The following is a 19,859-nucleotide window of genomic DNA, read 5'->3' on the forward strand; positions in this document are numbered from 1 at the left end:
AATTGGAAACTCCATTGAGTTTAATGGTAGTGATCTGGACATTAACAGTGTCCGAGGTAGGTTTGCGCAAGCCATCATTCATACGGCAATAGCAACAATAAAGATCACATGCAAAATAACAGATTAGGCAGACAAATAAGCCAACAGACCAAAATCGATAGAACCAGGTAAGGAACCTCTGGCCAGCAAACAACCTGTAGCAATTCTCAATAGAAACACTCACTGATAGGTCTCCAAATCTGGAAAATTATAGTAGACCAATAGGGAATAGAAACCCCACAATATATATCACAGTTAGTTAATGAAGATCCAGGAACCAGAAAAGAAATTATTCAAATCTGGAGCTCAAAAACCCAGAGGGGATTCCCAATAGCATGAGATCAATAGGTCAGAATGACCTAAGTAAAGGGTTGAAGGACCTTCTAGTAGAGGGCATAGGGATCCGCTGGTCAGATCCAAACTAATTTCAGAAATCGAGTTTCTGAAAAATCTCCCCAAAACAGGGTATCGCATGGACTGATAGGAGAAAATTCCAATTGCAGAAGATCAGCAACTTGGATCAGCATAAAACCAAGGTCAAATGTACCTACAAGTAGGATCAACAAACCCCTAAAAATTGAGAAGAATCGGCTGGCCTGAAATGAGGTAATTGAAGATCTCGACAGTCATAAAAAAAAATCCAGAACTTGCCGCCGGCTTTGTATATCTCATAATTTGATTCCAGTGGATTAATCACTCCGGAAAGCAAGATATAGATAATAGAGACCCTAGTTTATCATCATATCACCATCAACTAGGGCCTTAGATAGATATTAGGCAGCATAAGGTGCTGCAACCAAGGACCAGAGACTTCTTAGACTTTCAAAACCAGAATCGAATGTAGAGAGTAATTATTGATGATCTGATACCATGCAACTGAAGACAGATCAATAACCAATCAGTGACCAATGCTTGAAGATGAGAGAGAGACGATGGAAGAAGAAGAGGAAGTACTGAACCACAATAAATTCAGAATAATCTATAGTGGTCTGCCTATGTTCTATTTACAATAGCAAAATTAAACAGCATACTCCTAGTAGGACTTTAAGAGTTCACCTTGTACAAGACTAACACTAATTACATACTAACTATGAATAAAAGACATAAGCAACACAACCTTATCACAATAGGGACACTCCCCCTATCATGATCAACAACATAACTCAATACTGCAGGGAATTTGACACAAATACCCCTGTGGTACATGTACATGACTCAACAATGGTAAAATACGAAAAGCTGACGCCACCTGGAGATGAAACTGAAGATACCTCCCTTTTTTTTTACTCCCATCAATAAAGAAGTATTTATTAATAAAAGAGTAAAAAAAAAAAGTGAGAGGGGACTTGAAACCCCATCAGTAAGAAAGTAATTATTTTTTTCCCCATCAATATTCAAGAAGACTGATGGGGACCTGAACACCCCCCCCCAACTTGAAATGTCACATACATATTCCCCTCACCTTTTTTATATTATTAAACCCTAGTTTTGCTATCTGTAACTGAAATTTAAAGATCATACATCAAGAACTCTCTATCATATTTATCAATAATGACAAAAACTGCAAGAGGGATTATTCAGTTTCCCAAAATCAGCTCCTACATGTCAGTTCAAATATTTCCAAACACAAGCAAACACTTGCTGAGTCTGAAGCCTGATCACTAGTTTGAAATTGTACCATAACTATGAGAATAAAACTTGGATGAATATGTAAAAATTTGTATGGTACCAAAATTAAATCATTGAAGGAATTTAACAAAATCTCACCAAAGTGCGAACAAGGAACTTAATTTCCTTCTCCCGACAAGAATGCATGAGATTCACAATGAGCATCTTCTTTCGAGTGGTACTTCCACTGCCTATTTCTGCACTGATGAATTCCAGTATCAATATAAAAATGAATTTGTTGATTTACATACACTAATTGGCTATAAAAAATAAAAATAAAATAAAAAAAGATATTCTAGTTGGCACACTAAAAACCTCAACCAAGAAATTGATCTAAAAAATAAAAAGAACTTTCATTGCTCTATTTTTCTTCCCAAATGAAAAAGAAAACTGGTGACTGAAGAAATATTCTTTTTTTTCCCTTCACATAATCACATTGCCTCATTATAATAAATTTTTTTTTTTTTTTGGAGTATCAGAAAACAAAAAGAAAACATAGGGGCAGAAAGTTCAAAAGTAAGTTAACAGGAAAAAAGAAAATTTCACAATAAAATAAGAACAAAAAGAAGCTAAAATAGAAGAGGATTATGATCTACAGTACTTTGGAAGCGTTTCTGCTCTGTCCTTGTCACCCTTAAAAAGCGATAAGATCTCCAATTGTTATTGGAAGAATGAACAAAACAATATCTTCAAGAGATAATAAAAAAAAATATATATATATATATATATAATAGGCATTGAAATGGATACATAAGATCAAAGCAAATTTTCATTTTCCGGACAAACAAGTCACAAACGCTAATAAAGTTTGAAGACAACTAGTTTCATGAACTTGGAATCTGAGGTCATGATGAAATACCTAGACAAGTACAAATCGATAAAGAATAAGCCAAATTGTAATGTAAATCTAACCACAAGAGAAATGGGTAGAGGAAGTTCACCGACAACTGTTGAGAATTAGGGGTAGTTTTGTCATTGCTATTTTGGGTTTTTGGGGTTCTATGTAATTTTCTATGTTTTTAGCCTTTATTTGTTAAGTTGTAATAGGTAAGGGCTTAGGGGTAATTTCCTAATACACCCCTAACCAACTTACCTTTTTTACTTTGACTTAATTATAAATAGAACCCAAGGCCTGCGATAGAATCCATCTTCTATCGCAGGCAGCTGCTTCCTTCTCACGGCAGTGTGCTCCTTCTTCTTCTCTTCTCTTCTTCTTCTTCTTTTTCTTCTGCTGGTTAGCTAGTTCTGATTTCTAACATGGTATCAGAGCGATACTAATCAGCTGAAGGATCTTCTTTCATCTCCTTCTGCTGATCTCTCTCTCAGTTTTAGTTTCCTGGTGTGCAGCCACCTATTGCTGCTTCTTTTGTTTGTTGATGGATTGAAGACTCCATATACACATGAATGGAGTGTTTAGGTGTGATAATTATTGGTGATTTACAGACCATCCATTGAAGTTTCCATTGGAGGATGAAAAGTTACAGTTTTCTGCATCAATACATTAATGTTTCTATTCTCAGAAAATAGAAACAAGTGAAGATTCTTCGAGATTTTTGCCGCTCTTCTGGTTCTGATTTTTTGAAGATTGCTTGTACCAGACTAGTGGAAGACTCGACCTGATCTGTTTCCTGTTCTGGTGAGCTGATCGAGTGCTTCAGAATCTATTGTTTAACAACTGCGGATGCTCTGTTTTCTGGGTATTTTTGAGCCACATAGTTGGTCTCACAGTTTTTTATCCAAGTGGTTGCTTGGGCTGGTCTTTTGGGGTTTCATTCCCCCCTCCAGGTACTTGCTTGAGTTGCTTCAATCCTTTTTTCAGCCTCTTTCTCCCTGCTGGTTGTAAGTTCTGCAAAATCACCTCTATTGCAGCTGAAGTGCTCTGTTTTTTTTTTTGGGTTCCTGGATTCTACCTCTATTGGGCCTCTTTCTTTATTTTTTTCTCTGCTGCCTATTACTCTGGAATTCTGCAACAGTTGGTGCCTTGTTTGTGTGTGGTTGAGGCCTCCTTTATTTTTTTTCTCTGCTGCCTATTACTCTGGAATTCAGCAACAGTCGGTGATTTGTTGTGTGTGGTTGCTGCCCCCTTGTTGGCTAGCTGTTCTCTTGTGGTACTTTTATTTGACTGGTATTATTTTTCCCTTTTGGTGCTATGGGAGAGAATAAATATAATGCAGTGGTTACATCTCAAACTGACAATGTAAATGTCACTATTACTTCTATCAAGCTGAAAGGGAGTTCAAATTATTTGTTATGGGCTAAAGCTGTGAAGGTTTATATTATGGCCAAGAAGAAACTCAAGTATCTTACCTCCGATCCACCTACATCTGATTCAAAAGATTATGAGGATTGGATGCAAGATAATGCCATTATTTTGATTTGATTATGGAACAGCATGGAACCAGAGATTGCTGCAAACGTGATGTTTCACACCACGGCTAAGGGTGTGTGGGATGATTTGAAGGATACCTATTCACAGGAGGAAAATATGAATCGAGTCTATGACTTATATGAGAAACTTTTTCAGCTCCAACAATCCAACAAGCCTCTCCAAGACTACTACAACACTTTTAAAGGTCTTGTTGAGGAATTAAATGTTTTTCAGCCCCTCACCACCGATATTGACAAATTAAAAGCACAACGGAATGAATTTTTTGTGTCTAAATTTCTGGCTGGATTAGATTCTGATTTGAAATCTGTGAAGGGACATATTCTTGCTGGAGAAACTGTTCCTACTCTTGCTGATACGTTCTCCCACCTACAGTGTATCTCTTTTCCTGGAAAAACTGACTCTATTCCCAAGGAGAATTCTGCCTTTGTGGCTGATCGTGGACGTCGTGGACGTAACTCAGGGGGAGGACGTGGTGGTGGTGGTGGTGGTGGTCGTGGCACTGGTGGTCAGTCAGGTGATAAGCCTTTTCGGAAGTGTACTCACTGTGGCAAAACTGGTCACACGGTTGATTTTTTGTTGGGACAAGCATGGCAAACCCGATTGGGCACCTCAATCTGCCAATCATGCAGTGTTTGACGGAGGTAGTGAAGATGCTGCCCATAGTGATCCTCCACAGGTTTCCCTACTAGGTAGTGGTTCTACCACAACTCCTCATCGTGATGATCTCTCCCAAATATTGCGGCGTTTATAACACTTGGAGGTATTCAGTCTTACATCCATCGGGCCCTCATCTTCTTCTGCAACTCTAGCTCATGCAGGTACACCTGCTCTTCTTACCACTACTACTCCATCCTGGATTACTGACTCTGGGGCTTCTACTCATATGACTGGTGAGTCACCGTTATTTACCACTTATTCACATACACATTCATCTTCACCTGTTATTCTTGCTAATGGTTCTTCTACTCCAGTTTCTGGGCATGGTACCATCTCACCCACTCCTTTCATGAGTCTCTCATCTGTGTTACATGTCCCTCAGTTACCGTTGAATCTTCTTTCTGTCAGTCAAATAACTAAAGCTTTACATTGTTCCGTGACTTTCTTTCCTTCTTATTGTGTTTTTCAGGATCTTCACACGAGGAAGAAGATTGGTGGAGGGTGTGAAAAAGATGGACTCTACTACCTTGAACATGGTTCTCTTGCCTCGTCTGCTACTGCTGCTTCTATTGGTGGGGTGTCTCTGTTCCAGAGGCACCGTCGTTTAGGTCATTTGTCTTTAGTTAGGTTAAAGTTGTTATTTCCTTCTTCTAAGTCTGTGTCTCAGTTAGAGTGTGAAGCCTGTGAGTTGGGAAAACATCACCGTGCCGCCTTCCCTTCTCATACTATGGCTCGTGGTTTGTCTTTATTTTCTTTAGTCCATTCAGATATTTGGGGTCCTTGTCGTGTTAAGAATCGGAGTGGTTTCATGTATTTTGTCACTTTTGTGGACGACCATTCTCGTCTCACTTGGTTATACCTCTTGAAGGATCGTTCCGAGTTTATATCTATATTCCAAAATTTTTATCATGAAATCACAACTCAGTTTGGTTTACCTATTAAAATTTTCGTTCTAATAATGATTTGGAGTATGTTCAGCGTGATGTTTCTGCTTTTTGTGTTTCTCACGGAATGATACACCAAACTAGTTGTTCCTACAATCCACAACAAAATGGGGTGGCGGAACGAAAAAATAGACATTTACTTGAGGTTGCCCACACTATCATGTTCCATATGCATGTTCCAAAGCATATTTGGTGTGAAGGGGTGCTTACTGCATGTTACCTGATTAATCGAATGCCTTCTTCTATTCTTGCCGACAAGTCCCCCTTTTCCATTGTTTTTCCTGGTCAGCCCATTTTTCATTTACCTCCTCGTGTTTTTGGGTGTATTTGTTTTGTTCACAATCTACATGCTCATTCTGAAAAACTATCTCCCCGGCCCACTAAGTGTGTTTTTCTTGGATATTCTTGTACCCAGAAAGGGTACAAGTGTTATGACCCTGTCACCCATAGGTATTTTGTTAGTGCTGATGTCACTTTCTTTGAGGGTCGTTCTTATTTTTCTTCCTCATCTTCTGTCTCTGAGGATGAGTGGCGTGTTGATACTCCTCCTCCTGTCCCTATTTTGTCTCATTCCATACACCACCATTGCAGGTTTATCAGCGACGCGACAGGACAGTACCACAGGAAGAGGTTCCAACGGCTCCACTTATTTCACCACCTCTACTAGCTTCTTCGTCGAGTGAAGCTCCACCTTCTTCTTCAACTGATGACTTAGCTATTTCCTTGCGTAAAGGTACTCGCTCTTGCACTCAAAAGTCTATTGCTTTATATTCTATTGATAAGTATGTGTCCCTTTCTCACTTACCCTCTTCTATTCATACTTTTGCCATGTCCTTGTCTTCCAACCGTATTCCAAAAATCATACTGAGGCTCTTCGTCTTCCTGGTTGGAAGAAAGCCATGGATGTGGAAATGGATGCTCTCTTATCTCGTCACACTTGGAGTTTGGTAGATCTACCTCCTGAAAAGGAACTTGTTAAGTGTCGCTGGGTTTACACAATCAAATACCTTTCAAATGGTTCTGTTAAGTGGCTTAAAGCCCGTCTGGTTGCCAAAGGGTATACACAGACTTATGGTGTGGACTACTTTGAGACATTCTCTCCTGTTGCTAGGCTAAATTCTGTTCACCTACTTATTTCTATGGCAGTTAATTTTGATTGGCCCTTGTTTCAGTTGGATATTCAAAACGCCTTATTGTATGGTGATCTTCATGAGGAGGTGTATATGGAGCAACCTCCTGGGTATGTTGCTCAGGGGGAGACTAGTATGCGGTATGCAAATTGCAGAAAGTAATCTATGGCCTCAAACAATCACCCAGAGCATGGTTTGAGAAGTTCAGTGCCACAGTTGTATCGTGCGGTTTTTCACAGTGTTATTCTGATCATTCTGTGTTTGTTCATCGTCGTAGTGGCAAGTTGGTGGTTCTGGTTGTGTACATTGATGATATTATTGTTTCTGGTGATGATGTGTCAGGCACTGCTGAGGTAAAAGCTTACTTTACAACAGAATTTTCAGACCACGGATTTAGGTGATCTTCACTACTTTCTTGGCATTGAGGTTGTGAGAAGCAAGAAGGGTATTAGTCTTTCCCAGAGGAAATATGTGTTAGATCTTTTGTCTGATACTGGAATGCTTGCATCCAAGCCAGTGGATATTCCCATGGATCCTTATCAGAAGTTTGGGGTAGATGATGGCGATCCTCTCAAGGATGTACATCAGTACAGGAATTTAGTTGGAAAGTTGATTTATCTTACTGTCACGAGACCAGACATCTCTTTTGATGTTGGTGTTCTAAGCCAATTTATGCAAACTCCTCAGAAAGCTCACTGGGATGCTGCCATTCGTATTCTTCGTTATTTGAAAGGTGCTCCTGGTAAAGGGCTGATTTATCGTCCTAATTGGCATATGGATCTGGTTGCATATTCTGATGCAGACTGGGCAGGATCGGCAAGTGATCGTCGTTCCACTATAGGTTATTGTACTTTTGTTGGGGGTAATCTTGTCTCGTGGCGTAGTAAGAAGCAAACTACTATTGCGCGGTCAAGTGCAGAGGCAGAGTATCGGGCTATGGCCCACACTACAACTGAGTTAATGTGGCTCAGGCCTCTTCTACTTGAGATGGGGTTTCCGGTGCCTACACCGATGAAGATGTATTGTGATAACCAGGCAGCTATATACATTGCTAGTAACCCTGTTTACCATGAGCGGACTAAACATATTGAAGTAGATTGTCACTTTGTTCGCGATGCCGTCTTGAAAAAGCTAGTTGAGACTCCGTTTGCTTCATCTTCGAATCAGCTAGCTGATGTCTTCACCAAATCCTTGTTTGCTCCTAATTTTCGCACCTGTTGTAACAAGCTGAGCATGGGAGACCTGTATGCTCCAGCTTGAGGGGGAGTGTTGAGATTTTGGGGTAGTTTTGTCATTGCTATTTTGGGTTTGGGGGGTTCTATGTAATTTTCCATGTTTTGAGTCTTTATTTGTTAAGTTTTACTAGGTAAGGGCTTAGGGGTAATTTCCTAATAAACCCCTAACCAACTTACCTTTTTTACTTTGACTTAATTATAAATAGAACCCAAGGCCTGCAATAGAATCCATCTTCTATCGCAGGCTGCTGCTTCCTTCTCACGGCAGTGTGCTCCTTCCTCTTCTCTTCTCTTCTTCTTCTTCTTTTTCTTCTGCTGGTTAGCTAGTTCTGACTTCTAACAACGATATATTACAGTATTTGATGATTAGATGGCCTTGTTCTACTTGACACCTTTAGTTGCTAGTGAAGAGTAAAGACAGAGCATAACATCAGAAGTTATAGCAAAATTAAAGCAGATTGGTTTTTAAAATCCAAGCGAGGCAGAACGTGTTAATGATGCCCCTGATACATATCACAACCAATATTTAAGAGACGGGAGAGAGAGAGAGAGAGAGAAGACTAGTCTCGTAATTTACTTTTAGAAAATAATTAGGGGAAAACTTTTAGCTCAATCATAAAACTTATTTCAGGAACCAAAAAAAACACGAAATGAACCAAAAGCATCACAGGAAAGAAATGAAGGTAACTACAGGTACGTTTCATATCAGTCCCTACACTGTAAACAAAATTTCAGAAACAGAAACAATAATAGAACTAAAGTGCAAAAGCAGCCTCTTTGCGAAAGCAGGGGTAAGGCTGCGTATATTATGACCCTCCCCCAGACCCCGCAGTGGCGGGAGCCTCGTGCACTGGGTACGCCATTTGAAGGTGCAAAAGCAATATTATGGTTGTTATCCTAACAATAAAACAACAACTTGAAGCCAGCATAAACCCATACTCTTCTCTTATTTGTCATGCAAACATGGTTTTGTACTTTTTGGTGTTCAGCATGTTGTTGGATACGACTTATTTTTACTCAAATATTCAACGGCTAGAATCAATCCCAATAAGGATTACAACACACTAGTTAGAAAAAAGGGAAATTTTCAAAGACCAAAAAAAATTACCAAGCATGATTTCTGCTCAGAACAACCACCCCTAAAAAAAAAGAATTCTAGTACAAAATTGACATGGCATCAGATGCCAGTTAAGGATGGTCAGAGAACTTTAACCAGATACACTAATTCAATTTAATACCTAATTTTTTGAAGAGAAGAAAATACATCTCTGATTGAAAGTGGGCAAGGAGGAGCAAGAAACGATTGAGTCTGCCGACATACTTGCGCAACATCACCTTGAAACAGAACAGCCTATAAGTAAGTTCTCCAAGAGACTACAGACAAGCACAACACACAATAAACTAGAAAGAGAATGATCCACCTTTACCTAGATCACCCATTTTATTGTACATTTCCTTTATTTTAGATCTGTTAGTCCCACATGCCTCTTCAAGTGCAGCTGTCACCAAACTGCCACCAATGTTTAGTTCCTGCATATACAAATGAATAGTTACATGCTAAATATGGTGAACATTTCTAAAAATAAAACAGCCTAGACCATGCAGCAATATCCTTGTCTCTAAAAACTAAATTAAAGGGGGGGAACCTTCCAGCCCCATCCTCAACATTTAACTATAGCAAGAAAAAAACCTTCTTCCATCTTCCTGCTATCATTGACATTTGTAATGAACGAAGCAGACAGAAAATGAAAATATCTTGTATTAGGAGACGCTGGATATCTTTTTTTATGAAGTGATAAGTAGATACCTTTTGTACAGACTGCTCTTAGGTCTAGTATTGTACCACGAGCCTTTTGTTATTAATAACATCATTGACTTGCCAGGAAGGAGTTAAAATAAGCAGTTAAAGAAGACACTGTCCAGCAGACTTATATGTACTAATACTCTAATAGTTCAAAATTTTGGGTGAAATGATTGAGCTTTCGTGAACTTTTTTTGGTTTTGAAACAGGTCGAAGCAAAACCTCAGTCGGCTCTGCAGATATAACAAATTTTGACCGAAATTTGGTTTCGGTGAGACATCTCAACCAAAACGATAAATTCCTTTGGTTTGAAATCAATAGTTCAATCGAAATTCCAGTTTTTTTTTTCCTGATAAAATTCCCCTCCCTGTTGAAACTACCGAAACCAGCAAAATGGGTCAAAATTTTGACCCATTTCGATTGATTTTTTTTTTTTTTGTTTATCAATCACCTACAAATCTTGGTGGAACGTGTTGGAGACTACTACAACACATCCACAGTTAAGGGTGTCAATCAGTTTCAGTTATTCGGTTTGGTTCAAGATACAAAATGTAGAAACCAAAACCAAATGGAACCGAACAGAACAGAGGGCCGGCCAAGGTGCAACGGTCACGGCTTCAAGTCTGGAAACAGGCTCTCTGCCAAAGCAAGGGTAAGGCTGTGTACATTATGACCCTCCCTAGACCCCGCAGTGGCGGGAGCCTCGTGCACTGGGTATAACCTTTTTTACTCAAGTCCTTACTCGTTTTAATTCGGTTTCATATTTGGTTTAGGTCCTATTTTAACTTTTAAGTGCCTAAGCCAACCTTTTACATCTTCACCAACAAAAGAACCCTTATTTGTTAGGGTTATAATCCACCAAACTTTTTCTAAACATTAAAAAAGAATAGAATTTATCATCCACAGTGATTGTAATATTGAAAAAGTATATAATTTTACCCGGCTCCTTGTTAGGTTTGAAAATAGGTAATTCGGATCAGTTCGGTTTTAGTCATGAAACCAAAACTGAACTGAACAGAGACAAGATTCCATCTTTTTAAACCAAAACCGAACCGATTTACTTTGGTTCGATTCGGTTTGGTTTTAAACAGCCGGTTTAAGTATCAGTTCTAAATTGACAACCTTATCTCCAGTGACAACTGCCACATTTGAGCAAGATTTGTTGAAGATTCAAACTTTGAGGTATACCATTTTTTCCTAAAGTTAATTTTTGCCAAACAAAAAAAGGGGGGTAAATATATAGTGGACGGGTTTCAATTTTTTACATGTTGGACATCGTAGGCTGATCTACGACTTCACGGAGTCGGATTTAAATTTCTATTTTTAGATTTTTTTAATTTTTTGGCTTGAAAAAAATGATTTTCTTTAAACAAAAATTTGGAGAAAAAAATATATATAAGTTACTATACATTGATTGGGGCTCATTTTATATATGGTAGACATCGTTGACTAGGTAATCTATATCCTAGGTTGGGATACCTATTACCTAGAGTATGTTGATGATGAGACCTATCAGGCTGCTGCGATGGACTTTGAGCGTTTCTTCAGAGTTCAGACATAGCATAACATGATCTTCTTTTGTGACAAGAGTCGAAGGAACAGTTTCGTCGGCGGCAATAATCTTCCTCAGCTTATGAGCCTTCCTGGAACGTACAGACATAGAGTTGGAGGAACTGATGTATATCAAAGCATGAAAAAGACCCCAAAAAAAGAAAAGAAAAGTTACTGTTCACATGAATAATGATTTAGGGGCTGATATGGGCTGCTGGCTTAGAGAGTTGATTTTTGGTTTTATTTTTATTATTAGACACTTATTTAGTTTCCTATTTGAGTTGTAATCCTAATTGGGAATCCTAGTTCTACTTTGAGTCCTATTTTGAGTATATTTCCTTTGATATTTCACTTTCCTAGTCACTTTAGGTTACCTTATTAGTTAAGGATTGGATTAGGCTTTTCGGTTTTAGTGTAAGAGTCTATTTTTTAGTCTCTTATATAAGGTTGTAAGGGGTCAAGCGTACACAAATTTTGATATTAATAAAAAGCTTTTGCTGCTCTTCTTCTCCATTGAAGATTTTTGTCTTGTGTTTGATCAAAGCCGGTGGGATGGGTGTTTGATCCGATTGACACCTTGCGGCGTGAAGCCCGGGTGGTTCGTTGGTGGGATTGGTGTTAGATCCAATCGGCGCCTTGTGGTGTGAAGCCCGGGTGGTACATTCAAGCTCTCTTTGTTCAAATTCTGATTTTTATTCAAGTTTAAAAAATAAAGCAAGCTGCTGCCAAAGAAATTCTGCAACTAAAGTAAGTTTGAAGCAGCCCTAGCCCCTACCATTCTTCTTCTAACCTTCCATACACCTAACCCCTAAGATTTCCCACTTTTGTTTTCAATTTTCCCAATACCTAAATTCTGCCAAGACCAAACCAGCCCAAATAACACCAAACTTTGATCGAATTCTCCTCTCATACAAAGGAAAACTCCATCCAAGTGGTTCCCTCATCTGACCATTATAAACCCTAAAAATTCCTTTTTTCTTCTTTTCAAAAACCCAAGACCCTAAACCTAACCTGCTGCTAATTCATTCCAGCACTTTCCTCAATTAAAACTTAACATAACCTTCACTAGAAGACTCACCTATATCAACTTGACCTAACCCTACCATCAAACCCTACGTGGCTACGTCCCATCAAACCGTAACCCTAATTTCACAATTTTCACCTATTTTGACCTAGCCAAATTACCTAGTTCATAGCAGATCCTGGTTATTGGCTTCTAGTTGGTCTCCTACCAATCTAGCAGTACATTAGGAACGGCTTCACAGGTGTCTTTTGAGTTTCACCTTGGTTATACACTTATACTTGAAACACTTGTAACTGATGCAGATTTCCTACTACTTGATTGGTTTGAATTGGTTGGTTTGGTTCATTATTGAAACAGTTCTTTGACTCCAACTGAACCCATGTGTGGAGATTTTGGGATTCCTGAAAATCAGGATTTTTGGGCCAGTTGGTATCGTACGGTTTCTTTTCCAGGAATTTTATCTCTAGCTACAAGTTTCCTATATTAGAGGAATTAGGAAACTGAAACTGCCATCTTTATGTCCCACGTATGGAGGAATTAGAGCTCCATAAAATCAGCCCATGTGGGCCCAGTAAGGGGGGAGATATGGCTTATGATATGGAAGTTATACAGATCCTATCTTTTAGGATCTGTCATAACCATGGGAGCTGTTTTGGGGAATTACCACATATGGAGATATTTATTATAGTGGGACAGCACTTGTGGGCCCAGTTAAAGACAAATTTGGCAAGATTTAATGAGGCTTATCTTCAAGCCAATGTGTTACCTTGTGTGGAAGATTTATGGTGAATTCTGATTTTTAGGATCTCATTAAATTGCAGGTGTGTGGTCTTAATGTAAGTTGTTATTTTAGTCTTTTAAGTCTTTTATTATAATCAGGGTACTATATAAAACCTGCGCTGGAATTAGGAAGTTTTTATTTCTTTGTTCTCTTACATATTATAAGAAGGGGAAAAAGGGGGTTTCAGAAAAAGCACTATGAGATCAAATAAGAAAGTGGTTGTTAACCATGTAGTGTTAGAGGCAGTGTGAGGTGAGAGGCCTAGGTTCAGTTGGAGGCTCTACCATCTATCATATCCCTTTATTTTCTTCTTTCATATGTAAAAGAAAAGGGGGGAGGGGGGGAATCTGTTATTTAATTCTGTTTTCCCTATTTCATTGTTCCTGTTGCAATTGATCTCCCACTGGTTCTTCCCTGGAAAATCGATTCTGCATTAGAAACACTTTGATATATTGTAATATTAAATAGCATTTCTTCATTTGTAATGCATATTTTAGTTTTTTATGTGTTCTAGTACTAAATTATGTATAACATAGGCTATTTGAGAAAGTATACATCAAGGTAAGTTATACACTACCAACATAGGGTACAAAACCAAACTAGCATTTTGGGCCCTTTTTTTTTAACAATCTAAAGGTTTCATTATGTATAGAGATGCTTAATTAGGTTTTCCTTGAAGATTGCAAACAAAATATGGCCATTTGACCACCGAAATACCCTATGGAATCCATCAGCCAAAACCTACAGGGTTATGGCCAGGTTTCAGTCGAAACCCGAGAAATATGTACTCCATGTATTCCCTCAATTTAGAAACAATTAACTTCTAGATTAATTTGTGAGCATTCTCCTTTCATTTACAGTGGATGCAACTCCACGATCAATTTGCTTCTCAAGAGATTTTTATCACCAAGATTTAAAATAGTAATGCAACTATACTGGTTCTCGCTCCACGGCTGTTTGACTCAACTTTGTCATCCTAATTCTATCTCTCCTACTTCCAAATTTGGTGAGCTATACCTAGATTTTATATTTCTGTAGCTATCAAGGAACTAATGGGAAAGAGACATGACATATATATATATATATATATAAGATAAAACAAACAACTTACAAAACTAAGAACAGAGGATGTTTTGCCAACAAAACAAACATCTTGAAGCCCCTAGTTTTGGCTGGGCCATTAAAGAGTTTGCCAAATATTGCATCCAATAGAATGAGTTATTGATTATGTACTGTTCACATCCATTGTTTGTTATTTATATTTTGGGATGGAAAAGCTTCAAAATTGTCCATCCATCACTTATTTAGTCCTAGTTCTTGTGGTCTTGAGTTCAAGAAAGGCTAACTACACCAATCAACAAGCCCTATGCATTTTTTCTTAATAAAACCTTAGATAATCTTATTTATTCAGCCTATTTAAAGACCAACTTTCTAAGTGTTATCCCGACAAAACCTTACACCCCAAATTCAAAAGAAAGACAATCAGTTGCCACATTTCCATGATTCCATCATACACTAGGTCAATAAAAAAGATTTATTTGGACCTCTGTCTGCACACTACAAGTCAAAAGAAGGCTGTAAAAATGTGAACAATGAGAGGTTGAAATTTAAGGTCACAATGGCATTGGTCAAGATTCAACAAGTTCTAAATATTTTGATACATCTTTCCTTCTCACCACTGCATAAAAATACAAAAAAAAACTACAAGAAAGGTAGAGTGATGCTCGTCAGAGTGGTATAAAAAATGATTTTATAGTAGAAGGGAAATATTATCATGTAACAATGGACATAAACGCATTCACTTTTTACAGGTTAAGATGGTTATAAACTAACCATATTTTCATAGTCAGCAGCAATCTTATTTGTGCACAGATAAATGGCAGGAAGCACATCTTCTGGTGATAAGGCAAGCAAACTGTGTCACCAGAGGCATCGCAAGCAAACAATCAGCTTGAAATACATTAATACTACTAAAGTGGACTTGCATTTACAATTCCATATCAATGAAAACTAAAAGAATAAAACAAGAAAATGAAATCCATGTCATCAAACCTTCGGAACATGTTGCACAGAATACCAATAGCTTTTATCTTGCCTCTTTCCCCTTCAACCAAATTGAAAGTGCGTGCAAGATGTAAATATGGTGCAGACTGTCCACTATTCCAGCATGCTGCAAATGGCCATCAGGAAAGCAAGATTACAGACAATTTTTTCTACTCTATGTGGTGTTTTTCAATTGGATGAAAGAAACTATGGGAACACAAACCGTGCTCAACGGGGGAATATTTTTCCAAAGGTAAAGACACAAAAGATGCAGTACTGTCCCCAGTTGAAAGCCCCTGCATGAACAAGCTTGGAGTATTTTTTGTTTCCTCGGATGATTCAGCTTCTTTCCCAGCAGAAGGAGTACTAACACAGTGTTGAGTTTGAACTGAATGAGTACCAGCTCGAAGGTCACCACTAGAACCACAGTAATATATATCCAGAGCCAAATTAACATCTCCTTTAGCCTTCTCCAGGAAAGAAGTAGCATTGCTTCTTGACACACTGCCATTTACTAGCTGAAGAAATTGATCTACTTCTTCTTTGTATGATTCAATAGCATCAATTGGCAACAAGTTTGTGCTAGTGGGGCATTGTTCAGCCGCGGCACTACAAATCCTAGCAACTTGCGAAGCATCAGTCCCAAGTTTATTGAAAAACTTTGTAATTGTTGTTTGTTTTGATCTAGAGCTAGAAGATTCCATTGTTGAACCGCCCTTTGCTTTTTTGTTTGGCTTTTTGTTTGACTTATTCAAAGAGCCCATAGCCCTTTTCTTCGGAGAGATGGTATTCTTAATTGAATGCTTCATGTGTGGTGACTTCTTTTCTTGAACTAAAGTGCTCGCTTTATTTCCACAAGGGGTACCCTTATTTGATTCAAGTTCAGAAAATACTTCAGAATTACTTGCTGAGCTTAGAGTGCTCTTTTTACTTCCAAGAGCAGTGACCCCGTTAGATTCTATTTCAGGAATTGATGTAGAACTTGCCTGAGTAGCAGCAGAGCCACTAAAAGCAATTACCTGTTCACGGAATTCTGTTTCACGTTCATAAAACTCAGAAACTGCATCTACAATGTTACCACCAGAGCCACCAAGCAGTGCTAACATCTGATCTCGAGTAATCCAGACAGGCAAACAATCACGAAGCTCTTGAATCATCTCCTCCGTATCTTTATCACTTGCCACATTCAGATCCCGTGAACTAGGCTCTTGCAGGGAAGATGATGAATCCAAGCCAAACCTTGAATCAGTATTATCGAGTCCTTCCAAAGGCTTTCCTGTTGACTTAACCTCATCATCTTTGTCTAGTCCCCTTTCAGAGTTAATGCTGATGCCAATTTCACCGCCTTCGTCCCTGGTCCGGGACCTCCAGTGGAAACTCATCAAGAAGTCTTGTTTATTTGCGGTCTCATCAACCAATCCAGCAAAATGCTTCCGCATTTCAATAACATGTTTGCTATCAAGTTTCTCAATTTCCGAACCTACTGTTGGAATAACACACTTTGGTCTCAAAAACCTCGCGTACTCTCTCAATTCATCATAACTTGAATGTTCACTGTATGGCACCAAATGAATTTCAAAAGAATCCTTGGTCCTAACTGCAAATCCGTCTCGTTTTGCTTCATACATCCATCCTGTAGGGACAAATCCAACGGCCTTCAAATAACCCTTCTCAGTCATAATCTCCTTAATTTTAGCAAAATTAGGTCGAAAATAAGGCCAAGTCTCACCCAATATATTCCAGCCAACCACATGAACGTCTGTAGCCGAATCATCCTCCGTAAAAATCCCAGATTCACCGAACCCTAAAACGCACAGAACTGCCATTTTCCTACTGTCCACATGTATCACGCAGTTACATCTTCGTGCGATCTCAACAAGAATCCTCTCTTTCCCAAGCACATAAGTAGCAATAAGAAACAACACAGACTTCACAAGGCCCTTGTTTTCGAGTCTAATTCTTTCAATTGCCCTGACTATATAGTCGACTGAATCATCTTGTGAGGGAAAAACAAATTTGGGATTGCAATATGTAGTATCCAAGAAAATGGCATCCGCGCCAGTGTATCCACTAAGCAATGGTTCTTGCTTCATCGAATTAGAGAACCGGAAATCCCCAGTATGTACATACCTCTCGTCCTTGCCCTGCAGTCCCGGTATCCGGAACAAGAACTGAACCGCACCAGGGCAGTGATTAGCATCGATGAGTGTCACTGTACAACCGTCGATAAGAACTGTTTCACCGAGCGACAACGAGACGACAAACGAATTAGACACTTTTAAAGATTCAACGAGAAGTCGAGCTGTGGTTTCCGAGCAGAAAATGACGCCTCTTGACCAGCTGGAGTTTAAACCAGTGTAATGGTCAGAATGAAAGTGCGAGAGGAAGTAAGAAACAGAGTAATCACCGGAATGACGGAACCCATCGACGATGAAGCGTGTTCTTGGAATGATCTTGGATTGAGGGAAATCCGCAGGAACGGGAGGGAGAGAAGATCCTTGTGAGAGCAGGGTGAAGGACGAAGGATGGGAGGTTTGAGGAGAATGCTGTGAGAAAGCTCTGTAAGAATCGAGGAAGAGGTTGGAAGAATTCAGGGCTAGGGTTTTGGTCGCCATAGAATCAGGGTTTTTCATTTCGGATCGGTAACAGGAAAAGGACGCAGAGGCTGAGAGGGGAGCTGGAGACGATAGTTCATTTATCTGTCGCCAAACCAGGAGCTCTGTGGCGCCAAATTAGGACCTTCTGCGACGGTGACGGTTACGGTTAATGCCGGCAGTAGCTCCGGACCTTGTTGTGTAAGATAGATTCGGCCTATTCAACCCCGGTTTGAATCAACCCAATTTTTTTACCAAAAATACGACCGAGTTATAGGCTAGGCCCAAAACGCAAGTACATAACTGAACTTGAATTCGGACTGGGTTTGGGCTAATGCCCAGGCCCTCTACTCTTATGTGTATGCTTTCAATTGGTGATAACATATTATCCCATGACCTGGATCCTCTCCAGCGCGCATCCAATGGCTGGGAGCATCCGGGCACGCACCTCGAGTGCCTTCAGCGTGCATCCATGACTCTGTTTTGTTTCCTTAAATACTCTTCATGCATTCTTAAACCTTTTCATAATATAAGGTCTAGGGTCTAATTCCATCAGAATTAGTACAAGTGTCATCGTAATGTTGACCCAAAATTGTTGATTGAAATTGTTGTTGATTAATGGGATGGATCCTACTTACATGAGACTTAAGAGACTTGGGCCAATTTTTCTTGAAGTCCCTTTGTATCTTCTAAGAGTGTGACTATGGTCCATTCGAGTATAAAGCTGGTTAGGGTCAACCACATGGGTGCGGGCATGGCCAGCATCATTCTTTCCTTCTTTAAAAGAAATCGTCCTCGAATTCTTGTCCTACCCAAAAGCACTCCAACTCCACCGGGATCAAATGGAAATCTAAGATCTCCATTTAGGGCTTGTACTAGATTTAAAATTTTCTTCAGTATAGTATTTGATTTATTAATGAAAATAGAATTACAAGTTTTATATTCAAATCAGATTTCTTGATGAGGCTCATAGCTTGCATAAGTATATGATGAGATGAGAGTGAAAACATCTCCAGATATGGATCGTCAAGCACTTTCTTCAAACTTTAGTATCCTGCAAAACCAATATAAAAACTTTCAAAAGAAATTGGAATAAAAAATGTCGTAAGAACTGGTTCAAGCAAGTTGGAAGCACCATCTGTGACGGATTCGTCATCCAGGTATTCATCAAAAACCAGTGGTGTGTTCAATCATTGAAGGAGGTGAAACGACCAGTTGGAATCTTGTCCATCATCTCCTCCAAAGCTTTGATACTAAATAATGTAATCGACAGAACTATGAGATCGAGAGAAGTAAATTACACAAATTCAAACACAAACATAAGGTTAAACTCTTCTAAAATTAAAGATTTTTTTTATGGTAAGCTTTGTAATTATTGCCCATGCTATTTGGTCAAGACGAAATATGAAAAGATATGCAGAAATTTCCAAATTTGTTTAGTGATTGGACTCCAAAAGAATTTCAAAGAGTTATAAGTTTTAAATTGAAAGATATTTTCTTTTCAAAACATTGCTTATGCTTATTTTGATTTTTGACTCATTTCATAACATAGTTTTGAATAAAGAATTTTCCATAAATGACATGAGAGATATTGCGATTTGTAACGAATCAAGTGTTTGCCAAAATCATTGATGATCTTAAGACCATCAAAGTTTGTTGATATTTCATCTGCACTATCAAACACCCCAACCATATTGTAAGTGTTTTGGTGTAAACCGTTTGAACATATGTATAAGTTTAATATTGATGAATGCTCACTAGAAAATTTAAGTAGAATCGATGTTAGCGGAATATTTTGAAATTCGAATGATGTTCTCTTATGGTCCTTCTCCAACTTCCTGGATGTTCACTCAAGACTATATACAGAATTTGAGGTCTTTGTTCTTAAAATGGAAATGACCGCCAAGAGTAAGCGTATTCAAAGACTTTGGATATAGTCTGATTCAGATGGCAATTAAATCTTTCAAGATTCTGTGATTCTTCCATGCAAGAAGGATTGCTCT

The 19,859-nt window shown here is 38.7% G+C and overlaps 1 protein-coding gene across 6 annotated transcripts in view; it reads right to left on the reverse strand.

Annotated features, from left to right (window-relative positions):
• LOC122652557 (DNA ligase 6) overlaps positions 1 to 17,953 on the reverse strand; it is a 72,924-nt gene extending 54,971 nt beyond the window's left edge. For 5 of the 6 annotated variants that reach the window (XR_006331614.1, XM_043846336.1, XM_043846337.1 and 2 more), the window contains exons 1-6: positions 15,486 to 17,953; positions 15,272 to 15,389; positions 15,053 to 15,134; positions 9,490 to 9,592; positions 9,301 to 9,397; positions 1,807 to 1,909 (exon numbers count right to left, since the gene is read on the reverse strand). Coding sequence is in view for 5 of the 6 variants with exons in the window: in XM_043846336.1 (XP_043702271.1) it covers positions 1,807 to 1,909; positions 9,301 to 9,397; positions 9,490 to 9,592; positions 15,053 to 15,134; positions 15,272 to 15,389; positions 15,486 to 17,895 (2,913 nt within the window). In the remaining variant the exon portion in view is untranslated. The remainder of the gene's footprint in view (positions 1 to 1,806; positions 1,910 to 9,300; positions 9,398 to 9,489; positions 9,593 to 15,052; positions 15,135 to 15,271; positions 15,390 to 15,485) is intronic. The other variant, XM_043846338.1, reaches the window with a different exon arrangement.
• Between the last annotated feature and the right edge of the window lie 1,906 nt (positions 17,954 to 19,859).

The sequence above is a fragment of the Telopea speciosissima genome, chromosome 2, assembly GCF_018873765.1.
Source record: "Telopea speciosissima isolate NSW1024214 ecotype Mountain lineage chromosome 2, Tspe_v1, whole genome shotgun sequence".
Classification (NCBI taxonomy): domain Eukaryota; kingdom Viridiplantae; phylum Streptophyta; class Magnoliopsida; order Proteales; family Proteaceae; genus Telopea; species Telopea speciosissima.